General features: G+C 46.7%; 1 protein-coding gene across 3 annotated transcripts in view; it reads left to right on the forward strand.

Annotated features, from left to right (window-relative positions):
- LOC147107832 (transcriptional regulator Erg) overlaps positions 1-25937 on the forward strand; it is a 334827-nt gene extending 308890 nt beyond the window's left edge. For all 3 annotated transcript variants that reach the window (XM_086007174.1, XM_086007176.1, XM_086007175.1), the window contains 5 exons: positions 5617-5688; positions 7209-7271; positions 18841-18900; positions 22677-22724; positions 23924-25937. In XM_086007174.1, coding sequence (XP_085863300.1) covers positions 5617-5688; positions 7209-7271; positions 18841-18900; positions 22677-22724; positions 23924-24444 — 764 coding nt within the window. In that variant the 3' untranslated portion in view covers positions 24445-25937. The remainder of the gene's footprint in view (positions 1-5616; positions 5689-7208; positions 7272-18840; positions 18901-22676; positions 22725-23923) is intronic.
- The last annotated feature ends 244 nt before the right edge of the window (positions 25938-26181 follow it).

Raw genomic sequence — 26181 nt, forward strand, 5'->3', positions numbered from 1 at the left:
ACAACTTCTTCGAGAGATACAGAGAGTTGCTCAGCTGCACACAGAGAGCCCTTTCTACACTGAGCCAGCGCTGGCAGAAGAACTTCAGCCTTCTGACCATCACCTTGCTGCTGGTGAGCATCTCAAACGGGATCATTTTCTGTGCGCACTTAATATGGGGGCTGCATTGGATGGGAACGTCCTGCTGCTGAATCATCTTGACAGGGCACAGAGATGCAGGGATAGAGGGGCAGGCATGGCCAGATGGAGGAGGGCCAACAGACGTCGCTACACGAGACCTTACGCTGCCAGGGTTTTCCAACAGCAATTTTCATATATGAACATGTTGGAGGAGCAGTGTTTCCGAAGGCTGCGCTTTAGTAGGGAGGTGGTGACTGAGCTGTGCCACCTGCTTCAGCCAGATCTGCAGCCTCAGCTAAGGTGCAGGCCATCTCTGTCGGTGGCTGTGAAGATCACTGTTGCCCTTAACTTCTATGCAAGCGGCTCCTTTCAGGCCGCAACTGGGGACATAGCCAACATCTCGCAGTTCGCGGTGCATTGCTGCATCCGTCAAGTGACTGATGCCCTCTTTAAAAGGAGGCGGCAATACATCTCCTTCCCAATGACCCCGGACAAGCAGCGGGAGCGCGCAGAGGGCTTCGCAAGAATAGCGGACTTCTCCATGGTGCAGGGTGCCATTGACTGCACGCATGTGGCTTTGCGGGCGCCTGTAGAGAATGCGGAGGAGTTCCGCAACCGCAAGGGGTTCCATTCCTTGAATGTACAGCTGGTCTGTGACCACCGACAGCTGATTCTCGCTGTGAATGCCCAGTTTCCAGGCAGCAACCACGACGCCTTCATCCTGCGCCAGACATCTATGGCAGACCTTTTTGAGGCCCCGGCTCAACCAGGAGGCTGGCTTCTCGGGGACAAGGGCTATCCTCTGTGCCCATGGCTGATGACCCGCTCCGTTCACCCAGCACCCCTGCTGAAGAACGCTACAATGCGAGCTATCAAGCGACCAGGAACATTATTGAGCACACAATCGGCGTGCTGAAGCAACGGTTCCGCTGTCTGGACCATTCCGGAGGAGCCCTTCAGTACTCACCTGAGCGAGTCTCCCACTTCGTGGTTGTGTGTTGCATGCTGCATAACCTCACAATCCTGAGGACCCAGCCAATGCCACCAGACATTGAAGCACCAGCAGGGGAGGAGGAGGACCAAGACTGGAGAGAGGCACAAACTGGAAGGGCCATCCTTCAGAGGCTTATCAGAAGTCGCTTCTAGGCCCCTCTCAGGGAATGCTTGCTGCCATTCCAAGAACAGGAATGGAACCGTTCTGATACCCCAAAGCCTGTGAAGGGCAAAATGTATGTAAAGAGCAGACATGGCCATTGTAAATAAAGAAAGTTGTTTATTTTACAAAATGTGCTTCCCGCATGACAAAGCAATGGCAACAAAAAGCAAAACAAACAGACTGCCACATAAGTGCCTCGCACACCCGGGAGACTGTCCAAAACATAACTAACATTCAGACCAGCATCCTCGGCCTTGAATTCTACAAATAACAGGTATCAGCAGCACCTTTTACTTTTCCCCCTCGATGGTGATCTGCTTCGCTTGCGAGATTGGCCCCTTCCCTCCCTGCAGCTCCTCCGTAATGGGACCCCAGTGGCTGCAGCAAGGCTGGGGGAGGCCTGCTGACTGTCCGAAAGCGCAGATGCCCCTGAGGGACGGCCTGGACAAGCTCTGGGCCTGGAGGGCCCGGCTGCTGACTGCTCCAACTCTACATGGGTGGAAGCAGTCTGTCCTACAGGTGGTGGCAGCTACAGTGGAGACGTGCCAGTGGTGGCATCAGGAATGCTGTCATCCTGAGAGCGGACAGCAGCTCCCTGGTCGGCCGACACACTGGCACTCTGACGGGGCAGCACCACAGCATGCGCAGCAATCGGCTGGTCCACAGATTGCTGGCCTGCTGTGGTGCTGCAAGGGCCCCGGGTAATCCTGCCCGATCCAGCGAGGGTGGCAGCAGTCAGTGCTCGCGTGGCCTCAATCTGCGTCTGCATGAGACCAGCGAGTGACTGCGTGGCAGCACTCAGCAGTTGCGTGGCAGGTGCCAGTGCTTCGGTGAAGCCCTGGACAGTCCTTTCCAGTGCTGTCCCGAAGTCCTGCGCACTCCTTGCCAGTGCTGTCCCGAAGTCCTGCGCACTCCTTGCCTGTGCTGCGCCGAAGTCTTGGACACTCCTTGCCAGTGTCTCGATGGATTCAGGCATCCTTGCCACTGCAGCCATGAGCTCAGTGTGCCTCAGCCCAGCCTGGGTGCTCATTTCTGTGAGGGCATGCACCTCTTCTGCGCTCTGTGCAGCCGCACTCGCGGCCCGACTCGCCCTCCGGGGAGATGGCCCCCGAGCTTCCCTACCCCCCTCGCGTTGCTGCAGGCCGCTGGTTCCTGGAGCTGGATCCTCCTCAGAGCATTCCCCCCCACTCCCCTCCAGGGAAGTAGTCTCCCCAGTCTGCAGATGGGCTGGCTCGCCTGAGGGTGGTAGAGATGGTCCGGATTCCTCCTGCTCGTCGCCTCCCGAGTTAGTCGCAGTGGCAGCTTGAGGGCCCGGCTCCCGAGCTGGTGATGCAGCATCTGAAAGCAGGGAGGTTGAAGAGTGGCTTTAGTGAAAGGACAGGGTGGCAGCAAGGGATGCATGAGTGCTGCAATGCTCTGACTTGGGTCCAGAGTGAAAAAGCATGCTGATGGGGGGAACAAGTGGAAGGAGAGAGTTCAAAAAGGTGATGACCTTACCATCACTGTGCACAATGGGGTCGGCAGCTCCAGAGGCGATGGGACCACTCATTCAGCTTGCAGCGATCTGGTGGACTCGCTCCTCCAGGTCTGTAAGGGTCTGCAGGTGAGGCGGGCCTCCTCCGGTGCGAAGCTGCTGCCTGCGGTTCCTCGCCAGCTTGGCCTGCAAGAGAAAGGACGGGGTGTGATGAAACATGCTGCCCTGAGCTGACATCACATGCCTTCCATGATAGAATAGCCCTTACATTATGCTGCCCTGAGCTGACATCACATTCCTCCCATGGTAGAATAGCCCTTACATTATGCTGCCCTGAGCTGACATCACATGCCTCCCATGGTAGAATAGCCCTTACATTATGCTGCCCTGAGCTGACATCACATGCCTCCCATGGTAGAACAGCCCTTACATTATGCACTGAGCTGAATGTGCGTGTGTGTTTCCAGAAAGGGCCATGGGTGCTGGATGACAGCTGGCCATTGGGGCTTTGCGCACCCTCTGGCCATAAAGTGAGGTCCAGATGGAGGGATGAAGATAAATCTGAAAAAGGCACTCACCCTAACGATCCGAGTGAGGTCATTGAACTTCTTCCTGCATTGCACAGGAGTCCTGGGCACCATGCTGCTGGAGGTGACTCTTTGGGAAACCTCCCTCCAAGCTCTGCGGTATTCGGTCTGATTAGGCCTCCTGCCATTCTCCGGGTGCAGCACAGCTCGCCGGCGCTCCACCGCACCAACCAGAGCATCCAATGCCCCTTCGCTGAAGCGCTGTGCTCTCTCCCTGACCCTCTCCATGTCCTTGAAGTTTTGGCCGCCACAGGTAGGTTTCCGTCGATTTTGAGGCCTACAAGGCGCAGAGTGTGGCTGCAGATGAGAATCGATCCGCCCCTTTAAGAGCTGACCGGCGCCAGCGTGTCTAGGTCAAATCGATTATTGACAGCACCTGCGCTGCGCCCGCCCACGGAGAAATTGCGTTGCGCCGCCGGGTTAGCACCTTAAGACTACCGTGCAGCACCTGATTTAGCGCCGCGATCACCTTCAGGGGCGCTGCAACCCAATATCGCTCGAGGTGGTGATAATTTGCGCCTGGCGCTAAACTTTGCGTACCGCCAATACTAACGCCCCAAACGGGGCGATACCGAATTTTTCCCCCTTGATGTCTACATGAGGGAGAAGGGAATACTGAGGCAGGGGAGTATAAACACCGGCATAGATTATTGGTCCGAATGGCCTGTTTCTGTGCTGCAGAGTCTATGCAACCAGTTGAAAATTGGCTGCTGTTGTGCTTGTAGATGGTATTTTTGCAATAGATTGTCACCCCTTTATTTTGAATGGAAAATGATCGATTCCAGTTTAATTATAGTCCCCCCTCTCTCACATCTTTCATCAGCCATCCCCTCATATAACATAGCCCCTTGCTCTCTAATGTTTCTTCTTTGGCAAAGATAAGAATGCTGATCGACAAACTGCAGAAATCCATCTGCCGTGCCTTATACATCTGTGTTGAATTGAAAAGACAGGACAGGTTGCACCAGAGACTGACCGGATGCCTTTATGACCTCTTTTTATTTCACTCCTCCAATATTCCCCCCTAATTTTCTACCCTTGTTCTCCTGAAAGCAATGACTTGCACTAAGGTACCACAGGAAGTGGCAGCCCTCTGACCCCCTCAGCCAAGTCACCATTCTTCATGTGTAACTGCAGTCGATAAGTGTTGGGGTGTTTACATAAGAACATAAGAATCAGGAGCAGGAGTCGGCCAATCGGCCCCTCGAGCCTGCTCCGCCATTCAATAAGATCATGGCTGATCCAATCTTGGCCTCAACTCCACTTTCCCGCTCTCTCCCCATACCCCTCGACTCCCCTGTAGTTCAAATGTCTGTCAATCTCCGCCTTGAATATATTCAATGACTCCGCCTCCACAGCTCTCTGGGGTAGAGAATTCCAAAGATTCACGACCCTCTGAGAGAAGAAATTCCTTCTCATCTCCGTCTTAAATGGGCAACCCCTTATTCTGAAACTATGCCCCCTAGTTCTAGATACCCCCACGAGAGGAAACATCCTCTCAGCATCCACCCTGTCAATTCCCTTCAGAATCTTACATGTTTCAATAAGATCACCTCTCATTCTTCTAAACTCCAATGAGTATAGGCCCAACCTGCTCAACCTTTCATCATACATCAACCCCTTCATCCCAGGAATCAACCTAGTGAACCTTCTCTGAACTGCCTCCAATGCAAGTATATCCTTCCTTAAACATGGAGACCAAAACTGTACGCAGTACTCCAGCTGCGGTCTCACCAGCGCCCTGTAAAGTTGCATCAAAACTTCCCTACTTTTATACTCCATACCATTTGCAATAAAGGCCAACATTCCATTAGCCTTCCTATTTACTTGCTGTACCTGCATGCTAACTTCCCTAAAGGAGGCATCTACAGCTGAGCCTGATGCTGTCCTCCCTGCAGTGAAGAATTGCTTTGGTTGTTGCCTGTTGTGTCATCGTAAATGTGTTCATGAAGATTTCCGCTGATTGATATTTGTATAGCAATCGTAATAACACTCAGGCCAATTCTTACCCCCTGCCCTATCACCCTACACCCCATGTCCATATTTCCTAGTGCTGATCACTAAATAGCAGCCTTCTTGAGTCTTCCCTTCTTTGAACAAGGTACTGAGGCCAATCTTAATGATTCCAATGTCACTGTGGTTGAGATTGGTGGCCTTAGATCAGGGCTCAAACCTGAGAATGATTTAATCTGAAGGGAGCAGTAACATAATGCATTTATATTCATCTGGTCTCTTTTTGCACTCGATTTCATGGCTGTTATTTCCTCTTTATTTTTTAGGGGGTGCAACCTTCATCTTTCCAAATCCATCAGTTTATCCTGAACCACCCCAGAGACTCACAGTAAGACCAGGTAGGAATCTGCAATGTAAACATAACTGGTCAGCGGGCTGTTGGTATAAGTATTGTTGTACACACTCACCGTGTGAATTTTAATGACAACAAAGACAACTGGTATATGCAGAATATAGCTTCTTTGCTTGCTTCCTTCCCTCCACCATTGGTGGCCGTGTCTTCAGCTGCCTAGGCCCCAAGCTCTGGAATTCCCTCCCTAAACCTCTCCGCCTCTCTACCTCTCTCTCCTCCTTGAAAACGTTCCTTAAAACCGGCCTCTTTGACCCAGCTTTTGGTCACCTGTCCTAATATCTCCTTATGTGGCTCGTTATCAATTTATGTCTGATAATGCTCCTGTGAGGGTGTTTTGGGACCTTGGGATGTTTTACTACATTAAAGGCGCTATATAAATGCAAGTTGTTGTTGTCGATTAAAAGCAAGCCTTGAAGGAACAGATCATCTATTTTGCAATTTTATTTGTGTTTTTTTTTGTTATTTTCTTCACACAATGCAGCAACTGAACTACTCCAAGGTGTCTGTCAGTTTGTGCCCAATCAGTTGTGAGGCAGTGACTACAGTATAATTTAGTTGAAGAGGCTGTTGGAAGCATTTTTGGAAGGAAAACGGATTCTGGTAGATCAAGTTGAGATCTATCAAAAAGGAACAGGTTTTTTGGGGGGTCCAATGGCCTGGTCCTGTAATTAAAATTTCAGATGTTCTCATGGACTCACCCTGTGTTTTTCCTTCTCTCCCTGTGTGAAAATGTCTGTCTGCAATAAAATGGAACATCCATAAACTTTAGATGAACACTTCCTCGCTGAGTAAAATGCACGTTGTGGTACAGCACTGAGCCATTACAGATCAGAAGGTCTCTGTTTGATCTTTGGTTTATGCTGAGTTCTCTGATCTTAGTCGAGCTGATGGTGAGGGTCCAGTAATTGGCCTCAGCACCCCTGGGTTCAACACGGCGCGGTGGTGGGGGCGGGGGTGGGGGGTGAAATCAGCTGGCGTTCCTCATTGCTATCCAGTGACCCTTGCTGGCAAATGGATGTGCAGATGTTGGGGTGTGAACAATGTTGGACTTGACTATGGTGCAGCTCATGGATGGATAGGCATGGTGAATGGTCACTTGGGGGAAGGACTGAGGGAAGCCATAGTCTGTGGAGGGAAGGGGAGAAAACTGAGGAAAAAATGATTTCAATGGGCATCTAGGATTTTAACTAAATGGGACAGTATTGGGTAAAAACAAAAGGCTAAAATTGTGAGGGACATTCCTCAACTGGAAACAGTTAAAATATAAGAGTTATTTTTCTCTCTCTCTCTCGAGTGGGATTGGAGCCTGATTGCAACACCAGCCGCCCACATTTTAGTTCCATAAAAGAGAAGAATAACCCAGATGTGTTTTCTTAACACCAGATGTCTAGGACTATCATCAGGCAGGGCTCAGCAGTGGTCTGGTGGTCTGCAAGAGAGTCTGTCAGAAATGTTCTGTTTTTTTAAATTGATGAATATTTCATTCATTCTGCTTTCTATTTTTAGATTTGCCTTACGATGCGACCAGACGGTCAGGGTGGGCAAGTCATCCTGGAGTTCCGCCAAAGGGTAACGATTTTATGTTGCTGCAACATTGATCAAAGGAGGCCTTTGTTCTCATAGATAATGAATGTGAAGTTGTAGCAGGTCAAGCTTATTTTTGTAAAGTCTGTGCTCATCAAGCTGACGAAGGTTAATGGCTGGGGAATGGAACTCTTCCAGCGCATTTCAAATCAAGATGGGCTTGACAGGGTAGATGCTGGGAGGATGTTTCCCCTGGCTTGGGGAGTCTAGAACCAGGGGTCACAGTCTCAGGATAAGGGTCAGCCATTTAGGACTGAGATGAGGAGAAATTTCTTCCCTCAGAGGGTGGTGAATCTTTGGAATTCTCTAGCCCAGAGGGCTGTGGATGCTCAGTCGTTGAGTATATTCAAGACAGAGATCGATAGATTTTTGGACACTAAGGGAATCAAGGGATATGGGGATAGTGCAGGAAAGTGGTCCCTCAATACCTCCTCTCTGGTGAAGAAGGCCCAGCAGCGCCTATATTTCCTAAGGAGGCTGAAGGGATGTAACCTGTCACCCCTGATCCTCTCTAACTTTTACCGCTGCACAATAGAGAGCATCCTGATGAACTGTATCACAGTATGGTATGGCAGCTGTAGCTCCTATGACCGGAAAGCCCTGCAGCGGGTAGTCAAAACTGCCCAACGCATTACCGGCACCCGGCTACCGACCATAGAGCACATATACCAGAAACGCTGTTTACGGAGGTCACGGACCATCATCAAAGACCCTACCCACCCCAGCCACAGTCTGTTCGCCCCCCTGCCATCTGGGAGACGCTACAGATGCATTCGCACCCGAATGACCAGATTTAGGAACAGCTTCTTTCCCAGGGCTGTCATCCTACTGAACTCCACAAATAAACTCTAAAGCCTGCGCATCTGCCAATGCACTTTATTATGTTTATGTTAATGTATTACAAGCCAAATGAATGTTGAATGTTTAAATGTCTTAATCTAAATGTACACTCTCGGGAGCCGCAAGCCTACATTTCGTTGTACTGCACTTGTGCACTAACAATGACAATAAAGTTGATTATGATTATGAGGTAGAAGGTCAGCCATGATCTTATTGAATGGTGGAGCAGGCTCGAGGGGCCGAATGGCCGACTCCTGCTCCTATTTCTTATGTTCTTATGTAGCATGGATAGACGCATAGTAAAGCTCCTTCTACTCCATCTCAACAATGTACCTTAAGCACAATCTCAGAAGAGCACTCCCTTACTGCACCAATGTGAATTTGCCCCTTTCTCACACCAGTCATGCTGTGGGCTCTCTAAGTGATGCCAATTTACGACAAAATTAGGGGCATTTTAGTGCTGTGGGACTGGAGTGAGATTACTCAAACTCGCTTCACTTTCAACAGACAGAGGACACTTCCATCCAATCAAGCTCAGCTGCATTTGAACCCAAGTTCTGGAGATAAGAGTTCAATCCCTAATCCACTGACCCGCCTAGCTCCCTGCAGAATATTGTGATCATTAATTGTACAAATGTTCTTTGAAGTGATCAGAAGCCATGTGTTGCATGAAATCCCTGAAGACAGTTGACCAAAACTAAATGTGTCATTGCACTGTCCTCTAATCAGCTCATTCTTTCTCAGGATCTCAGAACTGTCTAACTCCTCATCTCTTTCAATTTTTCCTTCAAGCTACAAGCTTCTAAAGCCCAAACCTGGGGTTGCCTAAACACTTACCTTCTCTCCTTCCTGCTCTTATCAGCCTCAGTGGTGACCTGCACTATTGGTCTAGAGTGCCCCGAGTGCAGTTGAGTCCATGACTGATACAAATCTTCTCTTCTTAGGCACTCCCTCGGATCGGAGGATGACTTGCTTACACATTAAAAATGAGTTCTCAGGTGACGAATGAGTCCAATGCGGGACCTACAGTCTCTGTCACAGGTGGGGCAGATGGTGGTTGAAGGGGCGGGTGGGTGGGGTGCTTGGGTTGACATGCGCTCCTTCCGCTGTTTGCGCTTGGCTTCCGCTTGCTCCCGGCGAAAAGGCTCGAGCTGTTCGGCGCCTTCCCGGATGCTTCTCCTCCACTTTGTGCGGTCTTGGGCCAGGGATTCCCAGATGTCGGTGGGGATGTTACACTTTTTCAAGGAGGCTTTGAGGGTGTCCTTGAAGTGTTTCCTCTACCCACCTGGGGCTCTCTTGCTGTGTCGGAGCTCCGAGTAGAGCGCTTGCTTTGGGAGTCTCGTATCGGGCATGCGGACGATGTGGCCCATCCATCAGAGCTGATTGAGCGTGGTCAAAGCTTCGATGCTGGGGATGTTGGCCTGAGCGAGAACACTGACGTTGGTGCGCCTATCCTGCCAATGGATTTGCAGGATCTTGTGGAGGCAGCATTGGTGGTACCTCTCCAGTGCTTTGAGGTGCCTGCTGTACATGGTCCAAATATTGCTATAGGATATACCATTTATCCAATGAACAGACAAAGAGAGCCCGTTAAAGTCATCAAAGGTGTTTGGATCAAGGTGTACATTTCATAAAATGCATGTTCTTAGCTTGGATACTTGCTTTGTGGTGACAGAATGGAACAGTTGAGCGATGTCTTCCAATGCATTCCATCAGTGTGGTGCGTTGCTAAGATTTGTTGGGGGAGAAATTCGATTTGTGCCTAAAACGATTGCGCCTCGCGCTGGTCCCTGCCAGCCTGAGGCCCGAGCCAAATTCAGCACTGGGTCTCATTTGAACAGAAGCAGCGAGCTGCAGCCGGCAAACAGGCATCCTGATGCGGCACACCGGCCGAGTTCCAGCCGGCTCTGATGCTGAGCTGGCCCCGGCAGTTAGTTAGATGCTAAGGAAGGGGGTCGGAAGGGCGTAGCGGTCGGAGGGAGGGGGAGGGATGCCCGGAGTAGGGGATGTAGTGTATGTACCTTGAAGAAGGAACTATATTCTGCAGCCCCTGTATACTGCAGTACCAGTAGTGACCACCCCTGTATATAAGCCTGTGTAGTAACTTTGTATAGTAGTTCCAGTTTTGTCTCCATTCAGTAAACACCTGTTATAACCAACTTCTGCAGTCCATGTCTCAATTACACACGGACATTACATTGGCGACGAACAGATCCGAACTTACCTACAGTTCTGCACCACCTCACGGGGATCCATCCCTGAAGCTAAGTTATTAGAGGTCGAAGCCAGAAGGAAGAAATCCAAAAAGAAAAAAAAACAAACAGAAGAAACGGGCATCGACCGTGGGCAACCACCCTCTGATTCATCGAATTCGAAGATTTGCAGGAGAGGCTGTCGAGAGCTGGGCTTGGTTATCCAGTCTATGGTGTTCCAGCTAATCGGGCTGGTGGCAGGTAGTACACTGATCCTTCCTGGGCTGCGGCGGGCTAGAGCTCGATCGGGTGGCTTTTCAACGGGGCCGAGCAGCGTTGTTGGGAAGAGGAGAGAGAGAGGGTGGAGCACACAGGGCGCGGCCGGTGCTACGAAGCCGGGCAGCGTACAGACCCGAGAAGAGGGAGGGAAGTGTCCCATAGGGTCTGCTCTGACGACGGGAACAGTAATTAAAATAAAAGAAAAAGAAATTAGAAGCGCAGAAAGCCGCGAGGAACTGCAGTTTGCCACGGGGACCGCGGAGAGCGGCGTTGGCAGCAGCGCGGGGGGAAGCGCGCAAAGACCATAGGGCGTCGCCATCAAGGCATAAAAACACCAGCAACAGCGCTGGCAGCAGCGGAAAAGGCAGAACGCGCGGGAGGCGCCATCTTAATCCAGCGGGGAAGAAGGCAAAGCGCAGGAGGCGCCATTTTGTTCAATCGGGGAAGAAGGCAAAGCGCGGGAGGTGCCATCTTAGATCTCCAAGATGCCGAAGACTGGCAATATCACTGCCTTCGATAATGCAATAGAAGACTGGACCATGTATGTGGAAAGAGTCGAAGTATATTGCAAGGCAAATGAAGTAGCCGATGAGAAAAAGGCATCGGTACTACTAAACTTAATGGGCGCAAGAACGTACGGCCTATTGCGGAACCTGATCACTCCAGTCAAACCGATGGCGAAGAGTTTTAACGAAATTGTTGATATCCTACAGGAGCACCTAAATCCTACGCCGCTGCTGATAGCAGAAAGATTTAAATTCCACAAGAGAAATCAGCATAAAGATGAGAGCAATGCTGATTACCTTACGGAACTACGCAAGCTATCAAAGCACTGCCAGTTCGGAGCAGGACTGGCAGATACCCTACGGGACAAATTTGTCTGTGGACTCTTGAGTGAAGGAACCCAGAAGAGGTTACTCTCAGAGAAAGAGCTGATGCTAGATAAGGCTTTCAGTGTGGCAGTATAGTACGAAGCAGCAGCAAAGGGAGCTGCGGAAATACAGCAAAAGCCACAGGAATACGGCACCCATGAAATGACACGGGGATTTGAAAAATGTTATCGCTGCGGCAGAACAACCCATGACCAGAAGGACTGCTGGCCCAAGGACAAAACATGCAGGCAATGCGGAAAGATGGGACACATTGCACGAGTTTGCAGGTCCGGGAAGAAGACTAACGACAACAAAAAGACTACTAAGGAACAGTACAGGAAAGTACAGAAGATGATGGACAGTAGTTCCGAAGACCAGAAGAGCGATAGTGAATCCGGGAACAAGAGACTAAGCTGTCTCAAACTACACAATGTAATCGCAAAAGAGGATCACCGAACCATTTGGGTCACCCTCACGATAGCAGGGTCCCAAGTCAAAATGGAATTGGATACAGGATCAGCCCTGACCGTCATGAATCGGCGAGACTATGAGCGGCTATTCTCACACATACCCTTGAAAGACACATCCATTGTCTTGAAGACGTATACGGGGCAGAAAGTATACCCCAGAGGGAAAATAAGGGTGCCTGTTGAATACAACGGCAAGGAAATACAGAAATTGTATCTGTACATACTGCAAGATGGTGGACCACCGTTATTGGGACGTGAATGGATCAGAAAGATAAGTTTAGACTGGCAGTCCATTCAGGCACTGACTGTGACTGGTGAAAAGGATGACGACGTCACACCTGGACGATTGTCAAAAATCTTAGCTAACGCTAAAGAGGTATTTCAACAAGGACTGGGAACTCTTAAAGGCGTAACCGCCTCAATAAAAATAGAAGAGAATGCAATTCCCAAGTTTTTCAAAGCAAGGCCGGTACCGTATGCAATTCGCCCAGCCGTCGAGGCAGAGCTGGAGAATCTGGAGAATGCAGGCGTATTATCTAAGGTAGACTGGAGCGAGTGGGTGACACCCATCGTTCCTGTCATGAAGAAAACGTTAAACAATAAGTCTGAGGAGCCAAGGAAGGTTTGCATCTGTGGGGACTTCAAGGTGACTGTGAACCCAGTCCTTCACACAGTACAGTACCCTCTTCCGAGGATAGAAGATATTTTCGCCTCACTATCTGGAGGGAAACGTTTTACAAAAATTGACCTAGCACAAGCATATTTGCAGATGGAGGTTGAAGAATCCTCTAGGAAATATCTCACGATAAACACTCACAAAGGTCTTTACCAGTATCATCGACTGGTATTCGGGGTAGCATCAGCTCCAGCTATATGGCAAAGAGCGATGGAACAAGTTCTGCAAGGGATTCCGGAGACTCAGTGTTACTTGGACGACATCCTAGTGACAGGTGAAAATGACAGTGAACACCTTGCCAACCTAGAGCAGGTGCTCACTAGACTAAGAGAACATGGGCTATGAGCCAATCGCCCCAAGTGCGAGTTTTTTAAGAAACAAATATCGTATTGTGGCCACGTGATTGATAAAGAGGGGTTACATAAGTCCCCTGACAAAATTGAAGCGGTAGTTAAGGCTCCAGTGCCTGAAAATGTGTCGCAACTGAGGTCATTCCTCGGATTGGTGAATTACTACCATAAGTTTTTGCCGAATTTGTCCACAATTCTGCACCCACTGAACACCCTGCTACAAACTGGAGTAGCATGGAAATGGAGCGATGAATGTAAGCGGGCCTTTCAGGAGTGTAAAGGCCTGATCACTTCAAGAGAAGTATTGGCTCACTACAACCCATCACTACCGATAAGACTGGCGTGTGATGCGTCTCCCTACGGCGTTGGAGCGGTACTGTCACATAAATCCCTTGATGGTTCAGAGAGGCCGATAGCTTTTGCGTCACGCTCGTTAACTGCAGCTGAGCGTAACTACGCCCAGATTGACAGAGAGGCCCTCAGCCTGGTGTGGGGGGTGAAGAAGTTCAATCACTACCTGCACGGACAGAAATTTACTCTACTAACTGATCATCAACCTCTTGTCTCCATTTTCAACCCTAAGAAGGGCGTCCCGATAATGACAGCACAACGGCTAGTCGGCTACAGAGGTGGTCCCTTTTCCTAGGGGCACACCAATATGACATCGAGTACAAAGGAACTAAACAGCATGGGAATGCTGATGGATTGTCGCGCCTATCGTTGCCGACGGTGGAAGAAGCACCTGCAGTGGATCCTGTGGAGATATTCCACTCGACCATAGTCGAATGTCTACCTGTGATGAATGCAAACATAGAAAAGGAAACACGAAATGACCCGACACTCTCCCGGGTCTATGACTTAACGGTGAAGGGATGGCCAGCACATGGTGAACCACTGTTGCCAGCATTCTCGCCAAGAAGAGAACAGCTGTCAGTGTGCCGAGGAACCTTGATGTGTGGATCCAGAGTAGTAATTCCACCCAAATTGAAGGATAGAGTGCTCAATGAGCTTCATGAGGGTCATCTGGGAGGGGTAAAAATGAAGAACTTAGCCAGAGCGTTTGTGTGGTGGCCGGGAATCGATAGAGAAATTGAAGAGATGACCAAGAGCAGTACAGGATGCCAGAAGGTCCAAAACACCCCACCACAAGCCCCTCTACATCCATGGGAGTGGCCCTCATCTCCATGGCAAAGGGTACACATTGATTTTGCTGGTCCATTTATGGACCCGATGTTTTTAATTGCAGTGGATGCACATTCAAAGTGGCCAGAGGTAATAAAAATGTCCTCAACCACCACAGAAAAAACTATCACAGTCTTACGAACCATATTCGCCAGAAATGGGCTGCCTGAACAGATTTGCTCTGACAATGGACCACAGTTTGTGTCTGAAGAGTTCCGGAGGTTCTTCAAGAACAATGGTGTTAAGCATTACACATCCGCCCCATATCATCCAGCCACTAATGGATTGGCTGAGAGGTTCGTTCAAACATTCAAGAAGGCTATCAAGGCAATGTGCAATGAAGACACACCCCTACAACACAAGGTGGATAACTTCTTGTTTGCCTACCGGAATGCGACACATGCGGTTACCAACCAAACTCCAGCCATGATGTTCTTCAATCGAAGACTAAGATGCCGCTTGGATTTGGTTAAGCCAAACATCAGAAAAGATGTGGAGAACAGGCAGTTTCAGAATATGAATGAAAGGCCAACCAGGAGTTTCAAGATAGGTCAACCAGTTTTGGCCCGGGACTACCGCACAGAGAAATGGCAGCCAGGAACGATCTGCACACGGCAAGGACCTCTAATGTATACCGTGGACGTTGGAGAGAGCATTGTAAGACGCCATGCTGACCAGATTCTAGAGTCACTGGAAAACGTCAAATCTACACCACGATCCTATACACCTGGTGATGAAAGCGAAGTACCAATTGCATCTACCTCAGGATCGGTGATATTGGAAGCAGACGAACCAAACAACGACGTTGATCCCGAATCAACTTTGCCAGAAGAACCTGATACCCCAAAGAGGCGTTATCCGGACAGAATAAGGAAGCCTCCTAAAGACTGAATTTATAATTGATTAACTTCAGTTAATGTATATAGCAACTGTAATTGTAAATATGTTATTTAATTATTAATCGAATGTTATGTACTGTTTAGCTAAAAGGGGAGGAATTGTAGTGTATGTACTTTGAAGAAGGAACTATATTCTGCAGCCCCTGTATACTGCAGTACCAGTAGTGACCACCCCTGTATATAAGCCTGTGCAGTAACTTTGTATAGTAGTTCCAGTTTTGTCTCTGTAATGATATCAGCAAATAGAGATGGTATTTGCCTGTTCGATTATGATGCCTTAATAGCATGTTTGCATGTATTGATTGCTTGTGCCTGACCAGCAGAGGGCATGTGACCGAGAGAAGCAAGGCAGTTAGTTTTTAGTTTCAGTTTCGTTCTGGATGGATCACAAGCATCGTGTCTCCTGTAAAAGCTGTATAAAAGAGTTGAACAAGCTTTAGATTAAAAGTCATTCTCTTTCATAAATGTCTCGTCATTGAACCCACAAAGAAATCAATACATGGTGTCAGAAGTGATTGAAAGAGATGAAGAGAAAAAATCTGAAGCTAAATCAGCTCTCCACAGATTAGCAAGCCAAAAGAGAACATCGTTACTTACCATTAGAGAATAGCTAACAAAGTGAAAAATGGAAGGTTTACTCCCACCGGCGACGCTTCAGTTGACAGGTAATGTGGCTGAAAATTGGAGAAGGTTCAAACAACATGTGGGGTTGTATTTATCAGCAATCGGAGCTGACGAGAAAAGTAATAAAAGGAAATCGTCACTGTTCTTACATGTCGTGGGTGATGAAGCGCTGGAGGTGTATAATAACTTCACATTCGCTGCTAATGGAGACAAAATGAAGCTAGATAAAATAATGGAACAGTTTGAGGCCTACTGCATACCTAAACATAACGTGACGTTTGAGAGGCACAGATTTTTCACATGTGTTCAGAAAACGGGTGAGACTATTGATCAGTATGTGACTGAACTGAGAAACAGAAGCAAATCATGTGAATTTGGGGGACTGACAGACTCGCTGATAAAAGACAGACTGGTGTGTGGTATTCCAGATAATGGTCTAAGGGAAAGACTGCTAAGAGAGCAAGATCTAGACCTGGGAAAAGCCATAGCACTGTGTAGGGCTACAGAGACTGTGAAGTTGCAGGCAAAGGAGCTGTTCAGTGACAATAGCTGCAACGTGGATGCAGTGAGAAAGAACGGATACAAACTGTTTAACAAAAAGAGCGCCAATGTGAAAAAAGAGGCGTGGCCAGCGAACGAAAATGAAAGGGACAATCGAAAGTCATGTAGTCGATGCGGTACACAGCATCCACCAAGAAAGTGTCCAGCATATGGTAAAAAATGCAATAGTTGCAACAAAAACAACCATTATGCCCGTTGCTGCAAGAACCAAGCGCAACAAAGCAAGGTCCATACAGTAGATGAAAGCGAGATAGAGGAGTTCAATGTAGATGTTGTGTCTGAAAACAAAAAAGAAGAAAGAGACTGGATGTTGACACTAAAAGTGAATGACATACACATTCCATTTAAATTGGATACTGGAGCACAAGTTAATGTGATATCAGAGACTGATTTTAAGAAAATTAGACCCAGACCAAAGATACATGGAATCAAAGTGAAAGTGACAGGATACTCAGGTACTGACATACCAGTGAAAGGAAGATGCATTGTCAAAGTGACACACAAGGACAGAGAGCACACGCTAGCATTAATCGTGGTGCCAAAGGATGTGCAAGCCATACTAGGTTTAAAAGCCTGTGAGAGACTGAACCTGGTAAAGAGAGTCCTCGTTGTGGAAAGCGAAGGAGAGACAGTCTATGATGAACTGAATGTTGCGTACACACCGGGTAAGCTGAGGTATACAGCAGACACGTTGTCCAGAGCTGTTGACCCAGGAGAGCCCGCAAACACAGTGAAAAGACTGAAGTACAAGGCAAAAGACAGTGGAACTGACTTCTACCAGAGCATGCTTGTATACCGCACAACGCCACTCGAGTGTGGTATGTCACCAGCCCAACTCCTTATGGGACGTCGGCTAAGGTCAAACCTACCCATCCCGGAGAACCTCCTGAAAACAAAAGAGGGGGAGAAAGTGAGGAAGTTCAAAGAAGAACAGAAAGAAAAGCAAAAGTACTACTATGACAGAGGAACACAAAACCTACCTGAACTCCACACTGGTGACCAAGTAAGGTTGAAAAACAAAACAAACACATGGACTCAGAAGGGAACTGTCCTGAGTGAAGTTCAACCAAGATCATACACCATTCAGACAGATGAGGGTGCTGTTCTGAGAAGAAATCATCGAGATCTTCTCATGGGACCAGCCACAGCAGGTCAAGAGACTGATACTGTTGAACAACCTGATCACACAGCTGAGAACCAATCATCTGAGGCAACAACTCAGATTCAAGGACAATCAATCAGAAAATCCTCAAGACACGTGAAGCCTCCTGAGAGACTCATTGAGCAAATTTAAGGACTATTGTTATAGAAGGAAGTAATGTTATCTTATTCTTTCTTCAAGTTCTAGTGTATTGACATATTTCATGTGAACACACAAAGCAAGGTTAAAAAACCTTGATCATGATAATGATAATGTAAGTTCATTAAATGTTACAGTTAAAATGCAGATTAATACAAAGAAAACATGTTGTTCACAGAATCACCAGTGCAGATAGAGGCCATTTCAGCCCATCGAGCCTACACCGACACATATCCCACCCTATCCCCATGTATTTAATCCCCTAACACTAAGGGTCAATTTATCATAGCCAAATCAACCTAACCTGCACATCTTTGGACTGTGGGAGGAAACCGGAGCACACCCACGCAGACACAGGAAGAATGTGCAAACTCCACACAGACAGTCGCCTGAGGCCAGATTTGAATCGCGGATCCCTGGCGCTGTGAGGCAACAGTGCTAACCACTATGCCACCAATACTTTTGTTTTAAGAAAAGGAGATGTAATGATATCAGCAAATAGAGATGGTATTTGCCTGTTCTATTATGATGCCTTAATAGCATGTTTGCATGTATTGATTGCTTGTGCCTGACCAGCAGAGGGCATGTGACCGAGAGAAGCAAGGCAGTTAGTTTTTAGTTTCAGTTTCGTTCTGGATGGATCACAAGCATCGTGTCTCCTGTAAAAGCTGTATAAAAGAGTTGAACAAGCTTTAGATTAAAAGTCATTCTCTTTCATAAATGTCTCGTCATTGAACCCACAAAGAAATCAATACAGTCTCCATTCAGTAAACACCTGTTATAACCAACTTCTGCAGTCCGTGTCTCAATTACACACGGACATTACAGGGGATGCCCAAGATTTCATTCATTTCAAGGAAACAATAAAATAAAATGAAAAAATGACTCACTTTCCTGGGCCTCTTCTGATTGAGGAAGCCCTCGCCATCAGGTTTTATTGATGGGTCCAGCAGTGGGTGGAACTGGCGAGAGTTTCAGTTAAAATGGCGTCGGGGCCCTAATTGCGGCATAGGACCCCGACTTTAATTTATTCAGGGGGGCCCTCACCTTCCTGTAGCAGGCTCCACCGAAAAGTGTGCGGTTAAGATGATGTTGGGCGGTAGCGTGCCGGAAACGCGGCGGTAAGTCTGATTTAACCACCCATTCCTGACAGGCCAGAAGGGTTAAAATCCTGCCGTAATAGTGACTACATCAGAACCGTCATGTTTCATTCTAAAAAGCTCCAATTGCAGGGGAAACTAAGAATGTTGTGTAATAAGTGTACTTAAAGTCGCCTTTTTGATTTCATCCGTTTTTCTTTCTTGTCTAGGAGCCCCTTCTTCTTCCTCAAATGTAACCAAAGTAGAAGACCAACCTCGTCACCAGATAGGTACGTGCAATGATAGACTTTAATGCTAGTTACCTGTTTGGCTGTGTTGGTATAATCAACATTATTTGAGCAAGCTTTTGATCCACAGAGCTGATTCTTAAAGATGCCTGCCTTCTGCCATCTTTGCCCATTTCAAGCAGAGCATTCTGCTGCAGGGCAACCTTTTGAAGTTAAATTCCTATTTTAATGCAGTGCATGAGACTCTCACTAAGGAAATCACATTCTCAGCAATCGCACGATTCAAAGTGGCACATTACCATGATTCCATTAGTGCACCATCGTTAAGTGTAGAGAAGAACAAACAGTCTCCCTTTTTTACCATTAAGTAGAATTTCGCGACAGCAAACACCCCTGAAAATATTCAGTTCTGAAAAGAATCTGTGCTAAATGTCCGATTCTGACAATGTGAGCACATGTGATGAATGTGGATAATAAAAAGACTTGCATTTATGTAGTGCCTTTCACGACCTCAGGATGTGCCAAAGCGCTTTACAGCCAATGAAGTGCTTTTGAAGTGTAGTCACTGTCGTAATGTAGGAAACGCGGCAGCCGATTTTTGGCACAGCAAGCTCCCAGAAACAGCAATGTGATAATGTCTAGCTAATGTGTTTTTAGTGATGTTGATTGAGGGATAAGTAGTGGCCAGGAGACCGGGGAGAACTCCCCTGCTCTTCTTTGAAATAGTGCTTTGGGATCTTTTATGTCCACCTGAGAGAGCAGACAGGGCCTCGGTTTAACGTCTCATCTGAAAGACGGCACCTCTGACAGTGCAGCACTCCCTCGGTACTGCACTGGAACCCAGATCTTTGTGCTAGGAGTGGAACATGAATCCACAACCTGCTGACTCAGAGGCGAGACTGCTACCAACTGAACCACGGCTGACACCTTGGTGTCAAGGTTTTTGATTCACTGAAGTAGGCACTAGCACTGGCAATGTCTTGTAAATGTTCTAATTGGTCAAAAAGGAAATTGTGGCCCAAAAATATAAATTTCGTTCCTTTTGCATTTTTCAAAAAAGTCTTCCGATGCAACTGAAGTCATGGACCAAATTTAGGGGAAGGTTTTCGCTGTGCATTTTGTGTAATGAAATTATAAACCTGTTCTTTATAAATGTGTTAGCAATTTCATTGCACGTAGCACTCCGAGGAAATCTTCCCACCATTGCCTATTTTAACTCTATATATGGGTGAGATATGACGGATGCTGGTAATAGTGGATGAATGTTTAATATGTTCACATGCCGTTCTTCTGCCTGTTATCTTAACAGAGATATTAACCCATTTATTTTAAACCGGTTGGCCTAGAGTTTCCGTTAGTTTATTTGCCTGAAATCAGCCAAACCAGCGTAAAAGAATTATAGGCGCAACTTACGTCGAGCGTAAATCGAGTTTCCGCGATCTGTGACGCTTGTTTAAAAAACAGCGTGCTAGAAGCCGGCCCCGCCCACAACACTGGCCATGCCCCCAGATTGAAATAATGAGCATGACGAGTTTCTGTTGATTGCGCCTGTTTGCAACGGTTTGAGGAGCCTCTTCAAACTGAGCTCGATTTTTAGGCACAAAGGCACCAGTAGGCATGTTAACATATTCGATTTACTAACAAACTGACTAGTGTACACCAATGAAACTAGTAAATGGTTCAGTAGAATTTCTTAAAGTCCTTTTCAGTGATTTTGGGCGCGATCTTGCCAGCCCTGGGGAGGCGGGTCTGCAGGTGGGACTGCCGGGAAAATGGCAGAATTTGGGGGCAGATGCCCAACCCACCCCCAACCTGCCTCCATGCCATCTTCCCAGGAGGCGGGTGGTCGTCCCGCTCTGGGTCCCATCTCCTTGGAGGCGGGAAGGGATTAAAGCCAATTAACTGCCCGTTAACAGGTAGTTAACAGGCAAAAATAGGATTAGCCCCTTTTTACCCTCACAAGTGCGGGCTTCCCGAAGGCTCCGAACCCTGCCAGGCTCCCAAGGCGAGTTGTGGGTCTGCGGGGGTCTGCGGGGTGCAAAGGTGCGCTGTGATGGTAAGTAATGGGTGCAAGTGTGGAGAGGTAAGTATGTGAGGTCAGTGAAAAGTGATAGGAAATGTTTACTTACCTTTGTTTTTTCCTGCAGGCTTCAATCGGTGGGTATGCGGAGAGTCTCACACCTCCGCGGCAGAGATGACAGATGGCCGTTGCATTCTCCAATGCAGCAACCATCTAGTTTCTGCAAAAGAAAGAAGTTTGATGAGGTCTTGAATTCAAGAGCTCATCAAACTACAGAGAACGTCAGTGTTTGACAGCTTCACAGAGCGGTCAAACGATGACAATTTGAAACATCATATGCTGACGTTCTCTGTAACCGGCTTTCCCTTAATTGGCCTGCTAAGCCCGCTGGGCGGGCTTAACAAGGCCAATCAATGAAAAATAACGTGGGTTGGCCAGAAGTTGATGGAGGTGGAACCGAAACCTGACAAGTGGGAGTCCCGCCTCCAAAAGCTCCCCATTGGCAAAATCCAGCCCTTATAATCAGGTTACTCACAGGTGGACTAGGCACGCTTATTAAAAATGCTTATTTTGTGTGATCAGCCCATGTTCAGCTGTATTAATAAGGCTCCACAGGTTACCTCTCTTAAATATATCAATGAGTATTTTTATAATGCAAGGGAAAAAATGAAACAATGACCTTCTATTACGCTGCCCGGTTACGTTGGTTCATGGAAGATTTTATGCTTGTGATTATGCAAATTAATTTGGATGGAAACTTGAACCATAATTTCACTTCGGAAAACGAGCACAATTTCAAGCTCAATTTGCGCCCAGCTTGCCAATTGCGCTCCAAGCGGAAACTCCAATCTGTTAACTCCTCTGTTAAAGTAATGGCCACCATTATCGGCATTAGGCATTTTATTTGCCCTGTTTTCTCCCCCCACTTTCCAGAAGGGGATAATTCATGTTAAGATCTGGCTCCCTAGACACCGGAAGCCATTTGGTATCTCAGCCAGTTAGCCACTCTACCCAAACCCGCGACCTCCACCACCTAGAAGGACAAGGGCAGCAGGCCTCCTCCAAGTTCCCCTCCAAGTCACACACCATCCTGACTTAGTCATAGTCATAGAGTCATAGAGTTATACAGCACAGAAAGAGGCCCTTCGGCCCATCATGCCCACACCGGCCATCATGCCCTCCTGAACAGCACTGTGGGAGTACCTTCACAACACGGACTGCAGCAGTTCAAGAAGGCGGCTCACCACCACCTTCTCAAGGGCAATTAGGGATGGGCAATAAATGCTGGCCTTGCCAGCGACACCCACATCCTGTGAATGAATTAAAAAAAATGTGAGACTAGACAGTCAATGTTGGCACACAATTCAACTGGAGGATGGTGGAGCGGTGGGTGGGTACCACAGCAAGGCCTGATCCTGTTCTCTCCCGATGTCCACATGTATTTTCCAGCTGGAATCAAGTTGTGGGGCAGGAGCCCTTGCTGATTTTTCTCTTCCCTGGCCCAAGGGACACTGAGATCAGTTATCGTGTCCCAATTGCTGCCCTAGCTGATACCAGGCAACTCAGTACAGGCCAGGGACTAAGCTTGAAGCTGTCTGGCCTGTATGGCTCAGCACCACACCATATGGTACATTAACCCATTGAATCGTCAGGAGAGCACAGATACTTTCATTTCATAAATCTTAATATTATAGTTTTATAGGTTTCATAAATAGGAATAAGTTACTCTTATTCTAAAAAGATGCTGAAATCAGGGCATTTTAGGTCACTATGTTAATATATATTCTGATTTTAACAGATCCATATCAGATTCTTGGGCCTACAAGTAGCCGTCTTGCAAACCCAGGTATGTTAAATGTAGCAGTAGCAAAAAGCAGCTTTAACAGAAGTGTAAAAATGAATGCATCTCTTGATTAATTGTTCTTCATTCACTCTCCTTCCTCACTGCACTATCAACTTTGATTGGACCATCTTTCCTAAGACCTCAATATTGTGGGACTCCTTCCCTCCCTCGACCTTCCTCCTGCTACCAAGGCTTCATCTTTTCTGTTACTTTTTTCAACTTCTGTGGTGTCCTGCACTTTCGGCCTTGGCCCTCACCTTTGTCTCTATAAAATAAAAAAAACTTTGGATCGACTGCAACAGGACATAGAAAGGCTAGCAGAATGGGCAGACAAGTGGCAGATGGAATTTAATACAGAGAAGTGTGAGGTGATGCATTTTGGCAGAAGGGACAGGGAGAGGCAATATACACTTAATGGCACAGTTTTAAAGAGTGTGCAGGGACAGAGGGACCTGGGAGTTACTGTGCATAGATCTTTGAAGGTGGCTGGACATTTTGAGAGAGTAGTTAACAAAGCATATGGGATCCTGGGCTTCATAAATAGAGGTATTGAGTACAAAAGCAGGGAAGTTATGCTGAACCTTTATAAAGCTTTGGTTAGGCCACAACTAGAGTATTGTGTCCAGTTCTGGTCACCACACTTTAGGAAGGATGTGAAGGTCCTTGAGAGGGTGCAGAGAAGATTTACCAGAATGGTTCCAGGGATGAGGGATTTTAGCTACAAGGTTAGGTTGGAGAAGCTGAGGTCGTCCTCCTTGGAGCAAAGGAGGTTATGGGGAGATTTGATAGAGGCGTACAAGATTATGATGGGTTTGGATAAGGTAGACAGAGAAAGGCTGTTCCCACTAGTTGATGGTAGCAGGACTAGGGGACACAGATTTAAGGTTTTGGGCAAGAGATACAGGGGGTGTGAGGAAGAACTTTTTTACGCAGTGAGTGGTAATGACCTGGAACTCGCTGCTGACAAGGGTGGTGGAAGCGGAGACGATCAATGATTTCAAAAGGAAATTGGATAGGCACTTGAGGGAAATAAACTTGCAGGGCTACGGGGATAGAGCGGGGGAATGGGACTGACTGGATTGCTCTACAGAGAGCCGGCATGGACTCGATGGGCCGAATGGCCGTAATGACTCTATGGCGCTATGACATTGAGATTTATTTTTCAGTGATTTGTCATTATCCTGTTCTTGACTCCATTTCAGGAAGTGGCCAGATTCAGCTGTGGCAGTTCCTGCTGGAGCTTCTGTCTGACAGCTCCAATGCCAACTGCATTACTTGGGAAGGGACCAATGGAGAGTTCAAGATGACAGATCCAGATGAGGTGGCAAGACGTTGGGGAGAGAGGAAGAGCAAGCCCAACATGAACTATGACAAGCTGAGCAGGGCCTTGCGTTACTACTATGACAAGAACATCATGACCAAAGTCCACGGCAAGCGCTACGCTTACAAATTTGACTTCCACGGGATTGCACAAGCCCTGCAACCCCACCCTCCTGAGTCTTCCATGTACAAATACCCAACAGATATCTCATACATGAGCTCCTACCATGCACACCAGCAAAAGATGAATTTCGTGGCTCCCCACCCTCCTGCTCTACCTGTAACATCCTCTAGTTTCTTTGCAGCTCCAAGTCCATACTGGAATTCTCCAACTGGAAGCATCTACCCAAACGCCAGACATCCCGCCACCCACATGCCATCTCACCTCGGCACTTACTATTGAACAAGGCACATGTTTTCAATTAAGACTTGGGTTACTGCTCGGGGAACAGAACACTGGGTTAATAACTATGAACTTAAATTGGAGAAAAGACTCAAACTATACATGAATACTGAAGATAAGTCTCAAATACTGGAAGAGGTAAAACCGTGTGTTGACAAATTGGAAATAAACTTGATACGTGTCTGTTGAAGATGATATAACTGGTTGGAGTCGAGTTATTGAAAGAGCAGTACTTTATGGTGAGCATATGAACTGAGAACAAAAGAACTAAGGATCAAATAACTGGTCACTGTTGACAATCAGGAAAAAAACAATGCTAGAAAGACAATGAGTGTTGCATGGAATAAGATATTGAGATTATGAAATTTAAGAAACAGAGATCAACACACGGCAAGAGAAAACAAAACATGTCAGAAATTATGTAAATGTGGGATCTACAAATGAAAGACTTGAAGTCTAACATCTTGGATGTTCTTCAGTAGTTAAACTCTTGCTCTCTGAAATATTTATACCTTCTGGAATTTATTTGTTAACAGGATTTATCATCTAAGTATATTAAAAAAACAAAGTTGTGGAAGCTCTCCCCAAGAGTTGGGAAACTGTTGGACAATACTGCATGATTTGGTACAATGATTTCTTACTTTGCATGGTTTGAGCCAAACATTTGGATTTGAGTATGTGCAGAAGGCTACGTGATGGATTGGAAATTAGGCAATGGCAGTGGAATAGGAGAACTGAAGAGTTGAGTGAAAAGGAATAAGCTGGTGTGTGTTTTTTTTTTAAACGGTCATGCGAAAACAAGATTATATCAATTGGATGTAAAAAGGATTCTCCAAAAAGAGTCGCAAACAACATATTCGTCTTCATAATCATTAATATGAAGGGAGAAATAGAAGGAGAAAACAAAACAGAGATCTGTGGAGCCAAAACAATTCATCATCTAGTGGAAAAAAAAATACATCTCTTAAGAATTGGAAAACTGGGATTGTCTGGAATTATTACATTTCGAATGTGCTTAATGTAAAACTGATCGGGACCTGGAAATTTGGGGGTTTTACCATTTTTCTTTATCCTGCACATTCGGGCTGGGAGTAGCCCACTATCAAACCTGAGGAGATTTCAAATGCATTTTTTTTTTAAACCTAGGCGATCGCCAGATGTGAAGATTCGCGAACGCTGTGCGTTTGTAAGAAATAAGTATTCAAATCAAGGTTATTTTGCATTTTATATTGTAAACTTATTATGTAACTTATGCATTTATATATTCCTTTGTTTCTGACACTACGAGTTGACCTCGGCCAACCATGGACCCAAAACATAAAAAAAAAACAAAAACAGAAAAAAAAAGAAAAAGAAAAAAAAAATGATACGCGATTAAACGTTACGGCCTTGATTTATAACTCTTTTTAATGAAATATGCTTTATGTTTACATATGAAACTCTTAGCACATAGGATGCAAATTATATATGTATTAAAATAAGCCTGGCTTTCATTTCAGAGTTTGTTTTTCCCATTGTTACTTATACCTCAAGCTTATGACGGACATTTTCAGGGGGAGGGAAAGGGGTCAAGGGTCAATGAAAGGAAATGGCACCCCCAATTTTATGTAGGTAACTGTTTACTTGCCTTAATATCTAATAGATGGAGACTCTCACCTTACAAGATGGGGTATTGTTAGAAACCAGTTAGAAAAGCTTCATGGATTAAAAAAAAATCTTAAGTAGTTATTTTTCAAT

This window comes from Somniosus microcephalus, chromosome 14 (genome assembly GCF_052327205.1).
Source record: "Somniosus microcephalus isolate GS21.2 chromosome 14, FLI_Smic_1.0, whole genome shotgun sequence".
Classification (NCBI taxonomy): domain Eukaryota; kingdom Metazoa; phylum Chordata; class Chondrichthyes; order Squaliformes; family Somniosidae; genus Somniosus; species Somniosus microcephalus.